The following is a 23,865-nucleotide window of genomic DNA, read 5'->3' on the forward strand; positions in this document are numbered from 1 at the left end:
ATTAATAATTATTCAAGCAGAAGGATTAGACTAATTCATTTTTATCCAATATATAAATGTTAGTAGATATTCCCTTTGAAATCAAGAATTCAAGTTGCCCCATTTTGAAGGCTTTTCTTTTGCATCTAAATTAAGCTAATATGGCTGCTACATTATGAGAATAAAATGTTATTATAACTACCAATAATCCATATTATTAGAGGCTTGGTATCCTTTCATAAAAGTACATTGTGCTAGATGAATTAATGATGGTAATAATTATGCCAAAGTGGTTGTCAAAATCTTAGCATCGACATTTAACAGTATATTGGATACTTTCCTGCTTTCCATATATTATTATTTAGGTCTCATTACATAATAAAAGCAATGTCCTTTTGTTAAAACAGTTATGATTCATCTCCAACAACAGCCAAACTATCCTTATATTTTTAATAACATCAGTGTAAATGTCTAATGCAGGTGCCTTTCTCAATGTCATTGTTTTAATAGTATCAAATACCTTCTACAGTTCTAGGTTAAAACTGTAACTGTGTCCTTTTAATGAACTTCCAAACTTGGGAGATTTATTCTCTTTTAAACATTAACAGGTATCCATTTGGAGAACATACGGGTGAAACTCGAAAAATTAGAATATCGTGCAAAAGTTCATTTATTTCAGTAATGCAACTTAAAAGGTGAAACTAATATATGAGATAAGACTCATTACATGCAAAGCAAGATAGTTCAAGCCGTGATTTGTCATAATTGTGATGATTATAGCATACAGCTAATGAAAACTCCAAATCCACCATCTCAGAAAATTAGAATTTTACATGCAATCAATTAAAACAAGGATTGTCCATAGAACAATATCGGACCTCTGAAAAGTATAAGCATGCATATGTACTCAGTACTTGGTTTGGGCCCCTTTTGCAGCCTGTGGCAGTGCTGAGGTGTTATGGAAGACCAGGATGCTTCAATAGTGGCATTCAGCTCTTCTGCATGGTTCGGCCTCATGTCTCTCATCTTTCTCTTGGCAATGCCCCTTAGATTCTCTATGGGGTTCAAGTCAGGCGGGTTTGCTGGCCAATCAAGCACAGTAATCCAACAGTCATTGAACCAGGTTTTGGTGCTTTTGGCAGTATGGGCAGCTGGAAAATGAAGTCAACATCCCCATAAATCTCGTCTGCAGAAGGAAGCATGAAGTGCTCCAAAGACTCCTGGTAGATGGCTGCATTAACCTTGGTCGTAATGAAGGACAGTGGTCCAAAGTCCTGTTGCTCAGTGGCCCAAAGTCCTCTTTTCTGATGAGAGCAACTTTTGCATCTCATTTGGAAATCAAGGACCCAGAGTATGGAGGAAGAATGGAGAGGCCAATCAAGCACAGTAATCCCACGGTCATTGAACCAGTTTTTGGTGCTTTTGGCAAAAGGTGCTCTCATCACAAAAGAGAACTTTGGACCACTGAGCAACAGGTCTTTGGACCACTGTGCTTCAATTAGGATAGGTTCTAGTAACTCCCCAAATAGGATATCACCCTTAAAGGGAGCAGAGGCCAACTTCCACTTTGACCTCATGTCCATGTACCAATGGCAGAGCCACAGGAGACGATGCAAGGTAATGTTGGACATTAAGGCCCTGAATGCGAACCTGACCGCATTGAGGGTAGTGTTCACAGAAAACTCGGCTGTTGCTGCTAACTTGTTAATGTCCTGATGCAGCTTGGTTTCCTCTGAAGATAACCTGGCCTGCATTTGGCGAAGCCAGAGAAGGGAGGCCCTATTGAAAAATGAGGCAGCAGTGGCCACTTTAATGGTCCAGACTGCCACCGGGTGCGTTTTATGGAAAGATTTTTCCACCTTCTTATCTTCCACTTTTAGACCCTCCATCAAGGGGAAAATAGAGGCCGAGGACAGAGATGCCACTGGGGCATCCACCGAGGGCAACTTCAGAAGTTCCTGCAGGCTAGGGTCAACCATGTAGAGCCTCTTGTCACTGCTCCTGGGGGCTGCTGGGGAGCCAGGCTGCAACCACTGATGCATGTCTACGAACAGCTTAGGAGAGGGAATAATCTCCTGCACTGGTGCTGGTTCGTTAAACAGCTCTTCACTGGGATCTTGAAGATCTGTAGCTGTCTCCTCAGGTATAACCGCCACTCCCATGTGTGTGGTGGTCTTGGCCTTGTACAAGAGATTTAAACAAAGTGGGCTTAAAGAGACCGGTGAAGGCAGATTTGTATGCAGTAAGACCCTCGTCCTCCGATTATTATTGGTCAGCCTAGTCTTCCTCTCCCCAAATGGATTCCTCACTACATAGGGAGGGGAGTGGAGAAGAGGCCCCCTGTAGGGATGCCCCATCATTGAGGCCTTGTGCTAGTCAATGGGTGGGCACTAGTTGGACAGGATGCTGGTCTCTTTGTTGAAGACCCTCAGAGATCCCCTGGGAAATGGCTCGGGAGATGATATTGTGCATCTTTGGAAAGAGCTGGTCCCTGATCCTCCACTGGACAGAGCCCCACTGCAGTGGGGGTGAATGTGGCCTCAAGGGGTGGATGTCTGACCGGGCCAGTTGCCTCCAATTCTGCTGATATTGTGCAGGCAAAGGGGGCAAATTCTTCCACAAGGGAGGGTGCTTGATAACCTTGGACCCCTGTGGTGCCATCTGGCAACCAGTCCTGATGTTCTTCCTCCATAACAAAAAGAGAAGGCTCCAGCTGCAAAGGACAGTCAATTTCCATCTCCCCAGGCAGGATGTCCAGTTGGGCCTCTGCTCTGCTCTGTCTTTGGAGCTTTGCAAACTGTTTTTCTAATGCCTTCTGGCGTCTTGTGGCAGCCCTGTCCTGGTCCCTGGATTCCTTTCTGGTGGAAGAATGTTTGGAGCCTAACTCCTCTCAAGGCCTCCCTCACAGTTGCATCAGCCTTCCTGGGATGGGCCCTATGTATTGGGTGCTGGCTGGTTGATGCCTCGGTCTGGTCACCACTCCCTGACAGGCCTCGCTCCGCCATTTTGAAAATAATTTTCAGGCCGTGGATCGTTTGGCCACAAGGACAAGCTGGTTGACAACTGCACCCTTTGTTGGTCTGGGGAGGTCTGTGCCAACCCTAGGGGAGGTGGGATTCGAAGGAGAAGGCCCAGCAATCGTGGCTCCACTCACCAACTGCTGCAATCGTGGAGAGGTAAAATGGCATGAACCGCCAAATGGCCCTGCGGTGCCAATTAGGATTTTGAAATTACAGAGTATGACCAGTGCTGGCCAACGACTCCAGAGCTGCTGAGATCAAGGAGGTGGTGGTGACCCTGCCAGTGATCCAGAAAGGGACAGCCCATAAACCAGTGGCAATCAGCAAAGAGACAGGCCAGGCAGCAATAGGGCAGATGGCAAAGAGCATGAAAAAAGAATCCGACATGCTCGGCTCTGAAGAAAGGGCCCACCTCAGTGTCATGGAGCGTGGTCCACCCTACGGACCTGACACTAGAACTGCCTGCTTTAGATTGTAGTCCGTGGTGGTGACAGCCCACCGGCAACCCAGCCAGGCCAGCCATGCACCGGCAGCGAGGGGAATCGACTAAAGTTGCGCACGGTGGCAGAAACTCCCTCCAATGATGCCTGCTCGTGGAATTTTAGTAGATGGAAAATAGTTCGAACAGAAATTTTTTTTAGAGAATTCAAGTGATCTGTCAATCTGCTCATAAACTGCTGGAGAATCTTTGAATATGTCTTTCCTAGGCTAGACTGAGTTGAAAAACTGAACTCAGTAGAGCAGAGGAGGCATGGCCAAAGCTTTTACAACTCAAGTCTCTGGGCAGATAAGACAGAAGTTAACCCTTGCTTGGATTCTCCAAGCAGCACATAGGAGAATAGATAGAATAGAATAGAACAGAACAGAATTCTTTATTGGCCAAATGTGATTGCACACACAAGGAACTGTATGAAACTCTGTTGTTTTAGGTGCTGAACAAGTATTTGATGGCAAATCCCTGGACCAGTTTAATCTGGTAGATAAATATACTTTCTCTTGAAATGAGCTAATAGTTTCCGATCTGGCTTGCAGCAACCTCTCTAATCTCAGCTTTATCGATTTTGCCTCCAGGAAACAGACTAAGCAGAGTTTGACTCACACCTACAAAGTAACAGATCTAAACTTTTATCACTACCACTATAGAGACCATGCTGTTAGTCTTTATGCCATCCGTAAATATCTTCACATCATCTTTTCCACCCACTCAGAAAGCCATTCGTATTAGCAAGGTCTGACATCTAACCTTAAAGGCGACAAAGGGGATGTTGCTCAATATCTGCAAACAGGAATGCCTGTGAATATGCTCGGATGCAGAGTTTGGAGACAGTTGCACATATTCAGTTATTCCTATGCCATTTTTCCATAGCAACAACATGTGATTGCTCATCCTCGACAAGACAATTTCAAAACATGTATTTTTATGGCATGCTTGCCATTCATTCCACTCTAATTCTTCTTTGTCAGTTATAGCTCTTTTCATACACTTAATATACTTCACATACTTTTCATATACTATATTCTTTACTAAATCTTCATCTTTTCACCTTTCTCTTGATATTGGCATTTTAAAAATATTTAACACTGACTTCTGAAACAATTGATAAGCCACCTCTGTCATGGTAGAACAAGAAGCAATGGGTGGAAACTGATCAAGGAGAGAAGCAACTTAGAACTGAGGAGCAATTTCCTGATAGTTAGAACAATTAATCAGTGGAACAGCTTGCCTCCAGAGGTTGTGAATGCCCCAACATTGGAAGTCTTTAAGAAGATGTTGGATAGCCATTTGTCTGAAACGGTATAGGGTTTCCTGCCTAGGCAGGGGGTTGGACTAGAAGACTTCCAAGGTCCCTTCCAACTCTGCTATTGTATTGTATAGCCCTCCCAAATAAACCAGATAAGAAGCACAAGGAAACTCATTAGTCCAATTAGATGGACTAATTCTACTTTATCATACGGCTTACATTAACAAAACCCTGCAACTTTGAAGCTATAAACTTCCCACAGTCTCTTTTAACTGCTTAAGCAATTAGGCCTAGTCTTTACTAAATCTAACAGAACACTGAAGAAGTGGATTATCTGGACTCCTTTCAGTTGGGATTCAGGCCTAGGTATGTGATTGAAATGCCACTGGTTACACTTATGAATAACCTCTGGAGCTGGTGTGGTAATGGTAATGGTACCACAATCCATCCTTGCTGTTCTTGAACTCTCAGCAGCATTCATATATTTCTGGATCAGCTTTGGGGATTACAAATGGGTGACTACGTGCTGTGTTAATTTTCTTTCTTTCTTCAAGATTGGCTTCAGTCAATCGTGATAATCGTACAGAAGTCAATCCAGTCCCTGATTTGAGGACCATGTGGCAGCTGTGGTTGGGAAGGCTTGTATGTAGTTTTGTGTTGGGCTCTAATTGCACCTGTTCCTGGATCAAGGAACTTTGTTCACAATCACTCGTGTATTAGTCACCTTTCAAACACACTACTGCAATGTGCTTTACATGAAGCTGCATGTGAAGAACATCCAGAAGCTGCAGCTGATTCAAAATGCAATCCACAGTTCCAATCAGTGCACATTACATCCCTGCTCCACAAGATTCACTGGCTGCCAGTGTGCTTCTCAGTTAAGATCAAGGTGCTGGTTCATATAAAGTTCTTTATAATATGAGACCAGTTTATTTGGGACTGCCTCTCCTAGATTGTGTTTATTTATTCCAGCAGATCTGGTAGCAGAAATATGCTTGGATCCTGTCTATTAAGGTCAGCTATATAGTGGGATTCAGGATGAGAGCCATTTCTATTCTTTGGAACATCATTCTGCTAGAGGTCAGATTAGATCCAATTGTGGTGGCATTTCATAAAGCTCTGAAAACTGGCCATGGGAGTTTGGATGTATGACAGAGCCTGTGGGATGGTTGTGATTTTTTGTTGCTAATTTCTGTTTATTGTTTAGATAGCATGTTTTTAACTGGTGTCTGAGTCATAATGTTGAGATAAATGGCCATATACATTTATTTATATAAATAAAGTAAGTCCAAGAGATTCCCAAATTACAAAACCTGCATCTAGGCCTCAACATATTCCAGATTACTGGAACAGGACTTCAACAAAATTATTGGCAAGATCCAGGGCAACAATATACAATTCAATATTGCAAGCTCTGAACAAAATAATATCAATGGCTTCAAGCAGATCTTAAAAGACTGAGTCCTCCATCATTCCTCAAGAGTGCAGTCACCAAGATAAACCCTCCTCTCCCACAACTATTAATTGGGCTAATTCACCATGGAACCAGTGCAAGCACTGTAAGAAAGTGTGCCTCCAGTATTCTATCACCGAAGCAAAGGAAAAGAAAAAAATCATGCAAGTTGTCTAATTGCTCAAGCCACTGGAAACTAAAGTAGAGGTAATTCAAGACTCCTTATATGTTTCTATGATGACAGAAGGAATAAACTTGAGGAAGAGGGAGAAAAGCCACAACCAAGGCAATGGCTAGATAAGAGAAATCCGAGTCTAGGCAAGAACTGTAACCCAAGAAAGTGTCTCAGGCAAAACCCTTCCTAGTTCTCATGAAGATAAAGGAATGGAAGGAAGGGCATTCAGACTTGCAAGGGTCTGTTATTATAGCCTTACAATAAAAATAGTATTAATGTGCATGATTTTGATTTCCTATTCTTATCTTCCTTGGAGGGTTGAAAATTGCTTCCTAACAATTCATAAATTAGAAACCAATAACAAACACTGTAGATAGACAAATAGGCAGTAATATTGTAGATAGACAAATGAGAAATACCGCTTCTAACAAAGCACTATGTTTTCATTTGCAGGTTAATTTCTATTACTTTAACTGCCTAAGTTGGCAGAAAGAGCCAGGCACAAACAGAAACAAACGATGCTCATTATAATCAGTGGTGGGCTGCTGGTTGGACTGGTTTGGGTGAACCAGTAGTTATGACCACTGGCTAGGCCCACTCATCAGCCTCTGCAAGATCCTTTCCGCTTTCTGGCTCATGCCCACCGCCCACGCTGCCCATTTGTGATCTGTGCAGCACTTGCTGTGCTCACCAGAGCTACTTGAGTAGATTAGCTGCTTGTTTGAAGCTCCGTTTCAGCACCGAAGGGGAACATGCGAGCAAAGCGAGCATGCGTGCATGCGCTCACAACCAGGGAACCAGTTGTTAACGTAAGTGCAGCCCACCTCTGATTATAATAGGTGGGGAAGAAGGCAGGGTCACCACCAATTCTGATAGCACAAATCAGTTCTTGGCTGTCCATCGACTCTCAAAATAATAAGAATAATTCTATTACATCTAAAACAATGCCAAGAGGGAAAGGTCAATATTTGGAAAATTGTTGTGAAACAGTCTTTTAGTCCCAGTGCAAAAAGAAAAAAACCTTTATGAATAAGTATTTCTCGGCACATTATATTATTTTTTAAATGCTTTACCACTTAAAACTGAAGCAAGTCTGATATTATGAATGCAGAACAATTTAACCCGTATTTCCTTGTTTCAACAAGCTACATTGTTAAAGTGGGTCAGCTGACTCACAAGTATACAATTACTTATTTAAACAAAAAATAATTGGTTCAAAGTTTAAACTCTTAAGTACAAAATAACATTTTCTCACTGCAGAAAGGCAGACACTATCAACTAAAAACAGTCACAGTTTCATATTGTGAAAAAGTAGAAGGTATTAACTAGGATTGCAATAAAACCATTCTTTATTGTACATATCAACTCAGAATTCTGCAACACAGATGGTTATGAACTAAACAAATAAAAAAGCCCAATAAAAATGCAACTGTCTAATGATTTCCAAGTCAATCCCAGATTCCTAACATAAATCTGTTTTTTTAGACTGATTCTGTGTTTTCCATTCAGAGCATACATAATGGAATATAGATTTTCTTAAGTTATAAAGATGAACCCAGTCTCATGATTGCAATTGTTCCCGATAGCATAAAATAAGTAACACTATCTTGACATTTGAAGCGACGTCCTTCAATATAAGATTGATTTAATAAATGTTCCTGTTATAAATTATAAATCAATTACTGCTGGAATCCAGATAGGCCAGAATTTTTTCAATGAATTCGTTTTACAGAATTTAGGTAGTCTTTTTATTAGTTGTTCCCCAAATCTCTTAAGCCATCAATATTTGGATAGCAGCTTTCACCAGGGATTTTAAGTACTTATCTCTTATCACTTATCTCTCTTTGTGTGTATAACATATAAATACAAATCTAAGAACATGCTAAAATGTTAATTTTCATCTTAAACAAAATCCTCTTCAAGCACAAAGGACCAAGTAGAATATTCTACAATAAAGTCCAAAATATAATCTGCTCGAATATTAATTAAAATTAGATCTAATGACATTTGCTACATTTAAAGTACATATGGCACCACAGTAAAGAAACCAATGCATATTGGTATATAACTAATAATATTATTTTACATAATATAGACAATTTAACATATGAAAAAATGAAACCAATTGTGTTATCGGTATCCTTAAAGTAAGTGCTACTTTGAATAATATATCAAACAATTTTGTATGACAGAATTTTAAAAATCCCAACTTTTTTGTATAAAAGATCTTGTCTGAAAGTATGAGAGAACTCTTGATTGTTCCATGCAAGTTCACAGAAATATATGTGTAAATATTGTATTTATATATTAAATGTATATGCCTCCCTTCACACCAATAAGGCTATTCTGAGCGGCTATAAGGTAACTTAATATTGAACATGCTAGCAAATATTTAAAAATTAGCAGACTGCACATTTGTCCCTATTAACTTAATTACTCTATGGCAAAATTGCCGGCACATAATTTTTTAATAACAGCAAAAATACAATAGAAAGAAGAGAAAGAATTGGCAAAGATGGTAAAATATAAGGACCTGCAAATAGAAATAGAACGACTATGGCAAAAGCAAGCAAACGTAATAGGATCTTGGATACAATCCTAAAACAACTGAAGCACCACTTGAACACCATCAGCATTGACAAATTCACTATCAGTCAATTGCAAAAGGCAGCTTTACTCAGAACAGCTTACATCCTGAAACAATATCTGTAAACCATCAAACATCCACACCTGCCTATCCCAGGTTCTTGGAAAGAACTGAATAGGTAAACAAAAATTAGAGTAGTCTATCATTTGGAAAAGTAAGTCAATATTACATTTTCAGTTTGGTTTTATGAAGTTGTGGAACTTCCCTATACATTTTCCAGCCTCAGTCACTAAACACACCCTTGCTCACACATCCCAAACATAGTTAGCAACTTCATGATTGCAAATTATATATGTAGCATGAAGCAACAACATAGACATCCAAGAATTTCTAGTACTTTTAGAAGAGATAGTTTTCAGTTCTAATGTCTTTATATACTAGCCATCTTCCTCCACATTCTATCAGTCTATATACCCGAGCCCCTATCTATCCTCATCAGATGCCTTTCTTAGCTGTCTGATAACATCTGGCATATCTTCTCCTCTTTCATTTGTAGGTATGACAAGAGTTGATAATTTTATACTAGCATTTTTTGCTTTAAAAGACCTACTTTAAATAATGAAAAAATACATATTTAAGCAGACAGAACAGCCTGCATGGCAATAAATCAAAAGAAAACTGGCTGATTGTATGTGCTGCACTGCTGAAGAAAAAGAGCCACAGCCCTGAATCAACATGAATTTAATTTAGCAGTTTAACTCTCAGCATTTTCCTTTACTTCCTTTACTTTACTTAGGTAGTAGGTATTATTGGAAAGCCTGCAGTTTCAAACCAAGGAACCTAGACACACTTACTTGATTTTTCCCACAGTGCAGTCAGTTCAGACATGTCCGAAGATCCATTTTCCGCCGTTACTTTCAATTCACTTACAGAACCCTTGGAGTGCCTATGAAAAAGTCTGTTTGCAAACCCTTCTAGCCTCTGTAAAGCATTAGCTGTCCCAATACTTGGGTTGCCCTGTGATTCCCTTTGGGTGGTCATTTTTATGCATATAAGATGTAAGTTAAAAGCAAATTCTAATTCTGAATTTAAGAACTGAACACAGAAGCCAAAGACTATGAATGTGTCACACTTCCTGTATGCAGTAAGCTAAACCACAACAGTTTTCTGTTTCCTGTTAATATAAAACCAAACTTCAAGGGCTATTCTCAGCAAAAGTTTCTTCATGCCAATTGAAGATGATGACTAGTAAAATAGTTGTCCTGTTTGCTTGTTAATTTTCTCTTTCCATGTAAAAATAATATGAGAACAAGTCCAAGAATGCTAAATGTAAAAGTGTGACTGAAAACTAAATCATGAAAATGCGTGTCACTATATACACAAGCAGTAAGCAAGAAAATCTAAATTCTGGGCAATTTATTGAGAATGGAGAATTTTTCAAAAAAAAATTGAATAACAATTTCTATAGTACGTCAACATGAAGGGAAGCATTTAAAAACAACTGCAGGTCATATCCACCTTTCTAAAATGGATTTGCAGGTTGCAGAGTATGCACACAGATAGTAGTTATAGTACAAAACCCTTGGCAGATCTCCTTCCTTGTTTCTAAAGAGTTATGCTGCTGAGGTCTGCATTGTTCCATTGTAGAGAAGAGATACTGATGGTTCATAATTTATCCCACTTTTCACATTTATCCAGGTGCTTTACAATTGTTAGGAATGAACATATAGTAGTCAGAAAATGGCATGAGAATTCACAATTCTGAAAAAAAATACTTTTTATTTCATACACTCATGTGTTTTTAAAGCCTTGAATCTATAACAATACTAACCTTGGTAAGATTTGTATGAGTATAAAAACAATCCATGAAAAAAACAACACCCCACGTATACAGCACACATAGCTTTCAATATAGTGTTATGCCTTATTTCAAAGCTATTTATGCTCTTAATGATGCTTGGCAATACTCTATGCATGTTAGTTTCTACACCGTTCTGAATGCATAAATTGGTATTCAAAATTCTGTTGATACCTATTAGGGCTGTGCCCGCTCTAAAAATGTAATAGAATCACATCATACTGCACACAAAGGCAAGTACAGTTCCTCTTTGCTATTCATGAAAATAAGACTCATCTTTTTATAGGCTAAAAAATGTAGCTGCTTTAAGAATACATGAATTGTAATGAGTCAACTCCTTAAAGTGGTAGTATTCTTTTTCAGATGCTTGAAAGCAGACTACTTGAATGAACAGGTACTCTTCTAGCACAAGGTCTGCTGGTACACTTATTATCCACTCATTCCAAATTATGCTTTTCATTTATCCGCTCACATAGTATCCATCAGCAATTCCTTAATGCTGGTGTATCTTTTCCAAGGACTTCATAACTGTCCTCCATTATTTGTGTGTGATTCTGGGATAGGAATACATTTGGTTAAAAGAGGTGTCAGTGAATATTATATGCACTCTAAAGCACACAGTGCATAGTTCTCCTACGTAAAAGAAGAATAGCATTGGTATTCCTGGTCCATTTCTTTAGGTTCCTTCTTAATTTTGTTCACTGCCTATGGTTCCATACATACTAGAATGGGAAAAAAATGACTTTAAGAAATATGTAAAGCAAGGGTGTCAAACTGGTGGCCCACAGGCCAGATGCGTGACGTGCAGGTCACGCCCACACTGGCTCCGCAAAGGCAAAAAACATTGTGATACATCACATGATAAATCATATAGAAAATCTATGTGGTCACTAACAGCTGACACTAACTTGATGGCATACAATCAATCAAACTGTAACAAGCTGTGCATATCTTGTACATTAACTGTAGTGGCACTGCTTCACATATAAGACCAAACTGTGGTTGAACTTGAGATCCAAACAAATACTTCAGTTGTTATTCAGGTGCACATGTCCATTCATGTCTATTTGCATTAATTACTGAAAATAAAAGAACTTTTGAAACAATGGAGACTTCAAAAGTTGCCTACAATATTACATGGGAAGGGGGGGTTTAAGAAGAGCAATATAGTATCTTAGTAATTATGTTGAAATACTTGGGTTCCTGATAACTACAGCAGCTGAAATACAATGAAGTTTAAATCAGTCAAGAACTGAGGTTTATTGATCTTTTTAAAGCTTTCTAAAAAGATGTTTAGTAAGTCTTTCTTTAGCCTGACAATCTAAAAAAAAAAAAAGAGGCAACAGCAGTTCTATAAATAACAATGCTAAGAGGACGTTGTTGCTATGACAGCCCTGATCACATTTCTATTTTAAATTCGGAAGATAACTACTGGCACCTATTGTTGAAACATTAAAATGCAGCCAAAAGGGGCACACGGTAAACTAGTTAATATTTTTATAGCAAAGGGACAAATTCTACTTCAAAATGATATACTAAATATTAGTCTGATTTAAAACATTACTTATATAAGATGAAAGCAGACCAATTTTTGGATTTTTTCCATTCCTATTTGTATGGAAACATGTTAAATAATAATCTAAAACAATGTAGTGTATATAAATAAAATATTATGCATTTCTTAAATAATTCAGTAGTTATAAATGTATTAAAATATTTCTAAAATTTATTAATATTAATGTAAATATTTTGTCTAGTGGTTAAGGCACAGACTAGAAACCATGACACCGTGAGTTTTAGTCCTATCTTAGCCTTGAAAATTGGATGGGTGACTTTGGGCCACCCACCTCCCAGGTTTGTTGTTATGGGAAAATATGTGTTGTGTATGTTTGCTGCCTTGAGTTGTTTATAAAAATAACAAGGGAGAATAAAAATAATACATTTCTATCCTACTTTACATCAAGCTTCTAAAATGGATAGTAATAAGATAGTAAATATTGTCAATAGTATTTTTTTAAAATATATAATTGATAACTCAGTTTCTCAACCCAGCAATGTAATCATCTCTGATGAATGGCTGTTGTTGGATTATAATTTTCTTTGTCTCTGGAATAGTAGAGAGAAAGAAAATTGGAGCTTATTTATTATCTGGAGGGAACTGTTTGGTGGTGTTTCTGTTAATTACCCAGATCCTTTCAAAAGACAGATAATTACTCAGACCCTTTCAAAAGATAGACAGCAAATATATAAATAAATAGATAAATAATTAATTTCAGAGCTTTCTGGCACGGGCAACATTTGTGGAAGCCATTAAAGGAGAACAATGTCTTTCCTCCAACTTCATTCACATTCGGTGATAATTAGGTGTCTACTTTTACAAGAAAGAGGGACCCGAAAAAACAAATATTTTTTAATGGACGTTGAGGGCTGTATGGTGGGGAATCTTAGGGATTGGATTTGCTTGATGGCCAGTTTGGGGAATCTAGGTACAGTGGCGGGTCACAAACGCTTCTGACCATGACCAAATTGGGTGCCAATCAAAAAATCCACTAAATGTTTCACTCTGGTTCACAAACACATTCTCGGGTGGCGATCAATCACAGCCGCAGCAATTTTCCCTGCCAAAGCAATTTCCCCTTACATGCCTTCTTTTTTTGTGCGCGCATGCGCTGTCAGTCTTGCTTTCAGTCACGATCAAATCAGGCGTTGACTGAAGTCCTGGAAAGGATTATGGTCGTGACCGGAGGGTCCACTGTTGTGCCTTCACATTGTACAGGCAATTTTTTTGTCAGTGCGCATAGGTTGACTACATGAGATAACTCAGAAGCAATAACAGAAGAGGTTTGTAGGAAGTAATGGTTATATCTACAAATATATGCTGTACATACAAGCACTATAGGCAGGAGCCAAACAATTAGTAAATTACAGCAGGGAAGAACACACGTCAAAAGAGAGAGATACCTGAACAGTGCCTCTTCTTATTATACAAGCTCTTAAAGGGATAACAGCCAAAAACCTTGCTGACTCATTCCCATCATTACATCAGTGAATCATTGCATCATTGTAGCAGCTGGTCAGGTCTTAAATCACTACCCTGACATTTTTACTAATAGGAAATGAGCCTTCTGAAGAACGGCAGAAAGTGCTGGGGAAGTCTACTGTTAAGAAGATAGAATGCTGAGGCTGATTGAGCCTCTGGTCACGACCATAATTCATTCCATAACTTTGGTCACAACCCGATTTGGTCGTGACCCGAACCTAACCAAAATTAATGCAGCGGTCACATGAGGTTGCTGTTGTTTGCCGCTTACAAAAAAAATAGTGCAGAAGGGGAAATGAGCCGTGACCGTGTCTGATCACCACCCGAGTATGTGTTGATGACCACATTCAATTTTTTTGGTCAGAACTTGATTTGGTCATGAACAGAAGCGTTTATGACCAGAGGTTGTACTGTACTATGCTGTGACTCCCATATTAGGAGTGCCCTTGGACCGTGATGTGAGGAAGCTTCTATTCTTCAGTCTAGATAGGCTTGCAGAAGTTTTGTCAGGGGACAGAGAGTGTCAATTTGGGTCCGATAGGATTAGACAAAGAGATGAACTGGATGTAATACTGGTGATGTCAAATGATGGGGTTGGTGGTGGGAGGGGTAAAGGGAAGGCTATAATCTCCATTTTGTTAGATTTATTTTCTCCACTACATAGCATGCATATAAATAAACTTCTAAAAGCCGCTGGTAGTATTGTCTCCAAACTTTGATAGATGAAAGTTAGAGACAGCTCTTTTTTCCTTACTGTGCTATGAGCTGGCACAAATTTTGCTTTGCTCAGTAAAGCTAAAATAAAGTGTTTCAATAATTAAATCAAAGGAACTTAATATATGATACACACATAGTGGTGGGACTTGAGGTTGTTTAACTTTTTAATGCAATACAGTGAACTATTAGTAAACTTAGAATAGTTTTAATTTTGTTTTCATACATATTTTAGGAAAACTATCTTATAGAAACTTTAGATAACTACCATTCACCATGATATTCCATTTAAATGGCCTTCAACATACCTGATACAAGTGTCAGAAAAGTTCTGCTTTTGCTTGTAATGCAACAGTAATGCCTGCAGTGGGAGTCCAAGCAGGTCAATCTGACTGGCACATATATTCAGAAGAGGTAGAGTTTGCAATGTGGCATCACACTCATCATTTTGACAAAAGAAGTATAATCCTGCAGATGCCCTTATTGTTCAGTGTATACAGTATGTGATGCTAGTGTCCTTTTAGCCATAACATGCCATGAAGTGTAAATATAGTTTGAGACACCTTAATTTGGGGTTACTCTGTATTTGAATGACCAGCTTAACCTTTATCAAAATGTGGATTGATGGTTTGGAATTTGCACCTTTCCAATTGAAGAGAAGGAGTAGTTACTAGTGCTTTGGAGCACTAGTGAGTAATGAATCCTAAATATTTTATTGGTCAATAAAATTCTTTAAAAGGTTTGCAAATTTGAACTTCAAGTTGTTGATTATTTTAATATAGCTATCCCAGAAAGCCTTTGGCAACCATAAAAGTAAAGCACAAATTTAACTAGCCTATTACAGTGGTGTTTAAAACTTTACAAACCCATTTGGACTGTCAATATTTCTACATAAATATAACCTAAAACATTGATTTGTTCTCCAACAAGTTCTAAAACTAGATAAAGGGAACCGAATTATATAAATAAGCTACAAAAAAACTTGCTCATTTATTTATGGAAAATGATCCAAGTTACATATTTATATTTTCAAAGTTAATGTTTCTTAGAATTTGTTCAAATAGTCTAAAATTAATGTCACCCCCATTCTAATTCTGTGAATTCATCAATTCAAAAGCAGCCAGAAGTCCTACTTATGAATTGCTAAATATAGGAATAAAGAATTTTAAGCTGCCAAGAATATAAAATTCTGCAAAACTACAGATTATGAATATACCAAGAAAGTTTAGCAAAATGTTCTCTGTCTGGCACTCTTCAAATGTGTTTTCAGTTTTAGGAATTACATCCTAATAATATCTTTTGAGGATGGATACTTGGAGTTTGCTGCAAATTGAATATTAAGTGTATAAATAGTACAAATTTAAAATTAAGCATTCTATTCAAAGTATTAAATAACAATGTTAACTTCTCTGTAATCCATTAGTGAGGTCTGAGGAACTTTGAAAAAGAATCTATAGTATTCAAACATGGCAGACATAAAAGTAACTTTAATGGAACTGCATCCAATCTGAACTTTGCCAATAGAAAAGAGGTAGTTTTCGGCAGTTCCCTCTGTTGTTAATATATTTCATCCATACTATTCTTGGTTGGTTAAGGCCTCAAAGCAATGGGCATATTGACAGATTCTTGCAGTACTGTAGTAAATACTTCTTTGAGAGATGGGATGGCACAGCCTGTTTTCAAGAGACCTTCCTTGGAACCAGCTGAAATGGACAATTTTTATCCAATCTCCAATTTTCTCTTTTTAGGGAAAGTTGTTGAGAAGACAATCTCCAATTTCCGAGGGCTATGGAAAAAGCAGACTATCTGGATCATCTCCAACTAGGATTTAGACTGGGGTACAGTACTGAGATTGTATGTGTGGTGTTTATTGATGGTCTGTGGCCAACTCAAGATGGGGTGGTGTATTCATCCTATCTCTCTGATTTTTTGGAAGCCTTGGATACCATCAACCATGGTATTATTCTGGACCAGTATGGTTTACAAAGAAATGGATCAGTTGGTAGCTTTGAAAAAGACTAGAAATTATGTGTGGCATACCACCATATACACAGCTTGAGGTGGGAAACGACACCATGGACTCCTCATTCCTCGTTTCTTTCTTTCTCTGCATCTACTCCCCAATGGTACCAAATGGGATAGTGAGAATGCACTAAAGTCTAAATATTCTATTTGGGTAGAGGGGTAATAAGTCCTGCAATACTTTTTTTTTCTACAGGAGGGGATGGACAAGATCTGTATTGTCCACATCAATAACTTGGATGAAACTTTCTGCACTGAATTAAATAGGCCTCCAAGCACCAACCAATGCTGATATGAATTCCTCTCACCCAAAGAATCTTCCCCCACTGCATAGAACTAATGTAGCTATATTTATTTATATCACCACTATGTTCACTATTTAACTTTACAAATATGCATACCACATTCACATAATATAATTCAAAGAATTACTTCATTGGCACTATATTTGTAGGCACTCAGTACCCATTTTTATATATTATGCAAACTTATTTATAAACTTTTCAGTGTAACTGTTATAATCAAATTGGAACTACCAAATAGTGTTACGAGCACAATATTTTATTATTTAAACTCAGAAGGAAAGCAGCAGGTTAGCATTGTAAAACTGAAATTCAAAATTATGTTTTTCCGAGTTCCGGTTCCGGCGGCGGCGGCGACGGGCAGCTCTTTGCCCGCTCCGGCTCCCCGGTGGGCTTCCCCACTCCTTGGGGGGCACAGGACACCCTGCAGAGGGGTCCTGCCGGAGGGGCGGCATCGCGGAGGACTCCTGCAGCGGCGGCGGCCGGCGGGAGGTCTCTCGCGCGCCCAAGGCACCGGGGAGCAAGCTCGGAGGGCGCTTCGCGTTCCTACGCCTCGCGCCTCGCTATAAGCCGACTGGAGAATGCAACAATTGAAGGAAGCAGCTGCAGTGCGGGGAGGTTGCTTCTCTCTTCATCCCTTATTCTGCATGAAGATTTACTCAAGCCTTTTAAAACTTTAAAATAACTTTCGGAGCATTTTGGAGGTGCGGCTGGAGGGAGGGGTTTCCCCCCCCCTTGGACAAGCGGCGAGGAACAATTTTGCTCTCAGCCCCCGGGGAAGGAGGAGGGGGGAGAGCCAACGAATGAAGCCTCACTCAGGCTGAGATGATTTTCTTTTCAATTTAATTCTACATATTACAATGATTTGAGGACTTTTGGAACTTTTTAAAACTTTGTTATGCCTCTGTGCCCAAAACTGGCAGGGCAAGATGGCACACTTCCGTTGTCTTTATGAACTCTGAAACCTGACTCCACCTTTAAAATTCAGGCTTCCGGTCTTTGTCTCCGTGTCTCCCAGAGGAATCTCTTGTGGATTGGTATTTTTTAAACCTTCTAGGGGAAATTTTTTATCTATTGCCAGACTTATTGGAGAGACTCTCTTCTGCCTGGTTCTTCTGCTCCCGGATTCACCTGGCTACCCTTCTTTTCTAACTGTTTACTTCATATTTGGACTGAACTTCTAACGTTATAAAGGATGGCATCCAAAAGACCCCCTCCTGGAAAACCTGGCTTTGCCACTTCTGCTCCAACATCCGCAACATCCAGTCCAGCCACACAGTCAAAGATAACAGAACTGATGCAACATAAGACTACAGAGATGGACTTTCAACAAATGCTTCAACAAATTTTACAGGGCCAGGAGGAAATCAAGAAACAGCTAAGGGAAATGAAAGATGAAATTAAAGAAAATCAAGCCCAAATATATAAGAACTCACAAAGACTGAATCTTGTGGAAGGGGGGGGGGGTGGAGGAGGTGAAGGGGGGGGGGTAGAAGCTGTGCAGAAAGGGAACAAAGATCTTGACATCCAACAGATGAAAATAGAATTTGAGAGAATGTCCTATTACCTTAGATTTCAAAATGTTATAGAAGAAGATGGGGAAAACATAAGGGACATCATGATAAACATCCTGGCTGACTACACACATAAAGAAAAACAACAGATGGGGTGGGATATAGACCTGGTTTATAGAGTGAACTCAGCTTATGCTAGAACTCACAATGTACCCAGGGAGGTTCACATTAAATTTCTTAGAAAAAGCACAAGAGATGAAATTCTGGGTGTACAAAGGGGGCAAGCATTGACATACCATGATATGGAGATAACCATTCTGAAGCAGATCCCTAAGAAGATTAGAGAAAAAAGGAAGAATTATTCGCAATTAGCGAATAAATTATACCAGAAAGGGGTGTGGTTTAGATGGTTGATGCCTGAAGGTATGCTGATATTCTGGGAGGAGACAAGAATTAGAATCAATTCACCCATAGAGGTGCAGGCCTTTATGGAAAAAAACAGAACACTCCTAGAAAAAACACGAGACACTACAGCGGACACGCAGGACACGGGAGGGGCCAGAGCTCTGCCAGTAGAGGGAGATGGGGCAATAGCAAGAAGACTCAGATCACAAAAATAAACAAGAAAATCATATTATTATAAACTGACCGAAAGTGATAATGGAATTATATCTGGATTTTATATTGTAATGTTTAATCTGATTGAATTTAATAACAGAATATGCTGATTGTAATCAATTATATACCAATGCATTATATATAAATGTATACTATGAGTATGGAGAGAGGGGCGCCTGTCACACTTTGCAACTGCCATAATTTGTATACCTGTCCATTTACCCTTTTCCCTATAAATGTTGAAAAAACAATAAAAAATTTTGTTAGAACAAGAAAAAAAAATTATGTTTTTCCCATAATCCTGAAACATGTTTAATATCTTTAAAACTTTTTACTCAGAACAGAAAAACTTTTTACCAGAAATGAAATCTATGAAGTAGGGATTCAATACAGAAAACTCTGTTTTTTTTAAACAAATCTATACTATTATCTAGAAACCTGTCCAAGAATATATGTATATGCCAGATCATAATTAATGGATAAAATATTTGGGGGTACTCTATTTTAGAACAGAGGAGAAAAGCTACTTACGTCACGATAAAAATTTACAGAGCTATTCTAATTAACAAATGGCAGTGACACAGGAAAATGTGTACTAAGAATTAGTAATTGCTAAAGACAAATAAGTATTTTATTGTGCAGACTTATAAAGATATATGCTTGCTTGTATGATTAGACAATAAACAAAGAAAGCTAATTTTCTTTCACGCTGGTAAATATATGAAAACAATTAACATACACATATGTGAAAAGATAATTTTAGATACATGTGAAGCTGATAATGAAATATCAAACTATTCAAAAAAACTAATTTAAATTATTTTAAACAATATGGCTAATGCCATCTCACACTAACTTGACCGTTAACTTACTGTATTTCAAATTAATACACCACCTCACATTCTATCAATTTTTAACCTTTCAAAAATACCGTACATGACTAATTATTTTACTGCAAAGTTTGCTTCATGTCTGCATTTCTATATTCTCACACTACAATGGTAAAAAACATGAAGAAACATTTTTAAACAGCCAATATATTGGAGTCATGTGATTGCTATTTATGCTCTTCCTAGCTGGCTTCCAATAAGCAAAGTCAGTGTGGGAAGCTGGATTTGCTCAATGTCCTTGTGAGTCACTGAACAACTACAGAGATTTGCTTAACAACTGTGACAAAAAAAATAGGCCCAACTTATTTAACAACAGGCTTGCTTAGCAAAGAAAATTCTGATCCCAACTGCAGCCATAAGTTGAAGACTACCTGTATTTCAACGTTCTTTGATGATTACATATTTAATAGAAAAAGATAATCAGGGTATTTAGTTATTAGTAATCAAGCAAATATTTGCAGGCAGTTTCACTATTTTGGTGAGATGCAATTTCATTAGATTGCAAAATAATATTTTGTAATTAAAAATTAGAGATCTTTAGTTGTTTGCTATGATACTAATGGCATTAGGCATTAAACTATTAGGGTTCTGTTCTGTACTAGATATATCATTCCTGTTTTTAAAAAAACTTCCTTTCAACTACAGTATGTTCATAAGGATATCTTATGATACTAAGCAATAACTTTTAAATGGTTCAGATAATATACCTTCATATGTTGCAGTAGAATTATCACATGCTAAGGTAAAGGTAAAGGTTTCCCTCGCACATAGGTGCGAGTAGTTCCCGATTCTAGGAGGCGGTGCTCATCTCCGTTTCAAAGCCAAAGAGCCAACATTGTCTGAAGACGTCTCCATGGTCATGTGGCCGGCATGACTAAACGCCGAAGGTGTTACCTTCACACCAAAGGTGGTTCCTATTTTTCTACCTACATTTTTACATGCCTTCAAACTGCTAGGTTGGCAGAAGCTGGGACAAGTAACGGGAGCTCACTCTGTTACGCGGTGCTAGGGATTCGAACTGCTGACCTTTTTGATCAACAAGCTCAGTGTCTTAGCTTATCCCTTATCACGTTAGAACTCTCTAAATATGTATTAAAGACGTATAACTAATTAAAATGTTCTGAATCACATTATTATATATAGTTTCAGTATACAAATTAAAAATCTTGTTTGCATATTGCTATCATATCATAGCAATTTTAGTAAGTTCTATGTTAAAATAAGTCTCTACCCATTTAAATTCAGGAATGTTACAATCAGGTTTAAAACATTCCACTATTATGTGTCTTTATATAATAACCAAAAATAGAAAAATCAATTGAAAGGAATAGAAATTATTCATGAATTTTAAAATGAAATTGCTTTGGCTATTTCTTGCAAATAAGCAAACAAAGAAAAAAACCCATAATGAAACACAAATTAGGAATACTCAAAGGACATTCAAAATCAACTGGATAAAATTGCTAATATTGATAAGTAAATAATTTATAACTTTAAAATGCATGCTGATTAAATGTGGCTCATCTCCCAATTTAAGATATATCCAGAAAGTTCATTTACATCATTCCCACTAGGTATGTACAGAATGGAATAGATCTGAAAACTCTGGAATATTCAACTTCTACTTTGGGTAATACTAACTCTGCCACTTGGGGATGGTATAGTGGTTTTCCAATTTCTAAAGTGGAACCAATTTTAACATTCCAGACAAATGGACGCCACACATCGATGATTAAATTACTTTTATGTTACAATAAAGTAACATTGAAGCAGGTACTTGCAATAAGATTTAACCTATTACAGCAAAAAAGCATTTGCCATAGTTTCTGGAAGAAGTCCCTATTTCTTATTTTTAGATGCTGCGCCATTGAGAATACCATGCTTGAATACCATATTATAACTTAAAAGACAAATTTCTGTTTCTCAACTATTACATTGCTGCTGAGCATTAAAATCAAGATCAGTAGTAATACAGAAAGGGATGCAGTGGCTCAGGGGCTAAGACGCTGAGCTTGTCGATCAGAAAGGTCGGAAGTTTGGCGGTTCGAATCCTAGCGCCGCACAGCAGAGTGAGCTCCCATTACTTATCCCAGCTTCTGCCAATTTAGCAGTTTGAAAGCATGTAAAAATGAAAGTAGAAAAAATAGGAACCACCTTTGGTGGGAAGGTAACAACATTCCGTGCACCTTCAGTGTTTAGTCATGCCGGCCACATGACCACAGAGATGTCTTCAGGCAGCACTGGCTCTTTGGCTTTGAAATGAAGATGAGCACCGCCCCCTAGAGTCAGGACATATGTGCGAAGGGAACCTTTACCTTTAATAATACAGAACTCTAAGAATTAAACTTCAAACATGCAAGCAACATCTTCTTAAAAACATTTAGTCAATTACAAAAAAAAACAACTGCATACAATTACTTTTAAATCAAAAAATATCTGTCTACATGGGAACAACATGCAACTTACAGTGGCCTTTTTTATCTGTAATACCAATATTGGCAGTTGATATAAAGTATTTATAGTAAATATTTCCTGTATATGTGATTCTGGGTTTGTTTTTTATTACTTTAAGCATGTACAGTCCTGCAAATAAACTTCTGCATACTTTTCATCTTCTAAGGTCTCATTATCCAGTTGCGAAGCTAGAATGAAAGATCCATAAAAATAGATCCACTTGTATGCATGTTTAGATTAGAGCAAGTTACTTAACCAATATGAAGAATGTGTTACAATTCTGAGGGTGAGCATACTTATCACTAGCTATGAAAAGTGCAGTACCTTTGTAAAAATATTTACAATTGCTTTATTTACAATTTATGATACTTTAAGGCAAATTAAGGCTAACATGTTTCTGCATAAATCTTCTTAAAAATACAAGTTTCTGTATCCAATGGTTTTGCAGTTAACTAGGGAATGATATAAATCTTGGCCCCTAACACTTAAGTGTTCTTGATCTAATTTTGAAAGTTTTTTATGAGTGATCATTTCGAATTTCTAGTAAGAGCCAACTATTCTTTCTGAGGCAGCCTATGCAAGAATACTGAGCACAAACACAAGGGATGTAGGTTTCTGCTCTATCTCTATATCCGGAGGAAAGCTTATCCTTGAGAGATAAAAATTCTGAAATCACAGAACTCATTTTCAAAGTAAAATATAAGTAATCCTCAATTTACGACCACAATTGAGCTTAAAATGTATGTTGTTAACATTTGTTAAATGAGTTTTGCCCCATTTTACAACCTTTCTTGTCTCAGTTAAGTGAATTACTGCAGTTATTGAATTAGTAATCTAGTTGTTAAGTGAATCTGGTTTCCCCATTGACTTTACTTATCAGGTTGAAAAAAGATATACGTGACCCTGAGACACAACAACGGTCATAAATATGAACCAGTTGCCAAGCATCTGAAATTTGATCACATTATCATGGGGATGCTGCAAAGATGCTAACTGTGAAAAACAGTTCTAACTTCCATTTTTCAGTGTTGTTGCAACTTTGAACGGTCACTAAATGAACTGTTGTAAATTGAGGTTTATCTGTATATTGCCAGTTGCAAGAAAGTCTCATTCAATTTAATAGAACCATTTAAACACCTATATTATGTTCTGTTTATGTTTAAATTTTTACATTGAAATTCACACCTTGTCAAAATGGTAGCGCAAAAACTGTAAACATAAAATAAACACCGAACATTTGCAAAAAGCCAAAGTAACATATGATCAATATTATGAAGAACTTTGGCTCCTGGAAATTATCCTTATAACTTGCTTATGCAGTTTAATTGCCTTTGGAATATTGGCATTTCTGTTTCTGTATGTATACATATTACAATAAATAGCAGAATTTTGTGATCATAAAGATAATCTGAAGCAATATCCTGCAAAAGGTTCAGATGTAAATTGCTTTTATTCCTTAAGCTTTAGATATTTACATGTAGTTCAGAATATTTCAGC

At 37.8% G+C, this 23,865-nt stretch overlaps 1 protein-coding gene across 2 annotated transcripts in view; it reads right to left on the minus strand.

Moving 5' to 3' along the window:
- Positions 1-23,865, minus strand: part of PRKACB (protein kinase cAMP-activated catalytic subunit beta) — a 77,361-nt gene that overhangs the window by 48,696 nt on the left and 4,800 nt on the right. Inside the window, exon 1 of one of the 2 annotated variants that reach the window (XM_081946888.1) lies at positions 9,811-10,039. The exons of the other annotated variant lie outside the window; for it this stretch is intronic. Within the exon in view, the coding sequence (XP_081803014.1) occupies positions 9,811-9,997 (187 nt within the window). The 5' untranslated portion in view covers positions 9,998-10,039. Of the gene's footprint in view, positions 1-9,810; positions 10,040-23,865 lie in introns of those variants that run through there. 2 annotated transcript variants of the gene reach the window in all.

The sequence above is a fragment of the Natrix helvetica genome (genome assembly GCF_964273705.1).
Source record: "Natrix helvetica genome assembly, chromosome: 3".
Taxonomy (NCBI): Eukaryota; Metazoa; Chordata; class Lepidosauria; order Squamata; family Natricidae; genus Natrix; species Natrix helvetica.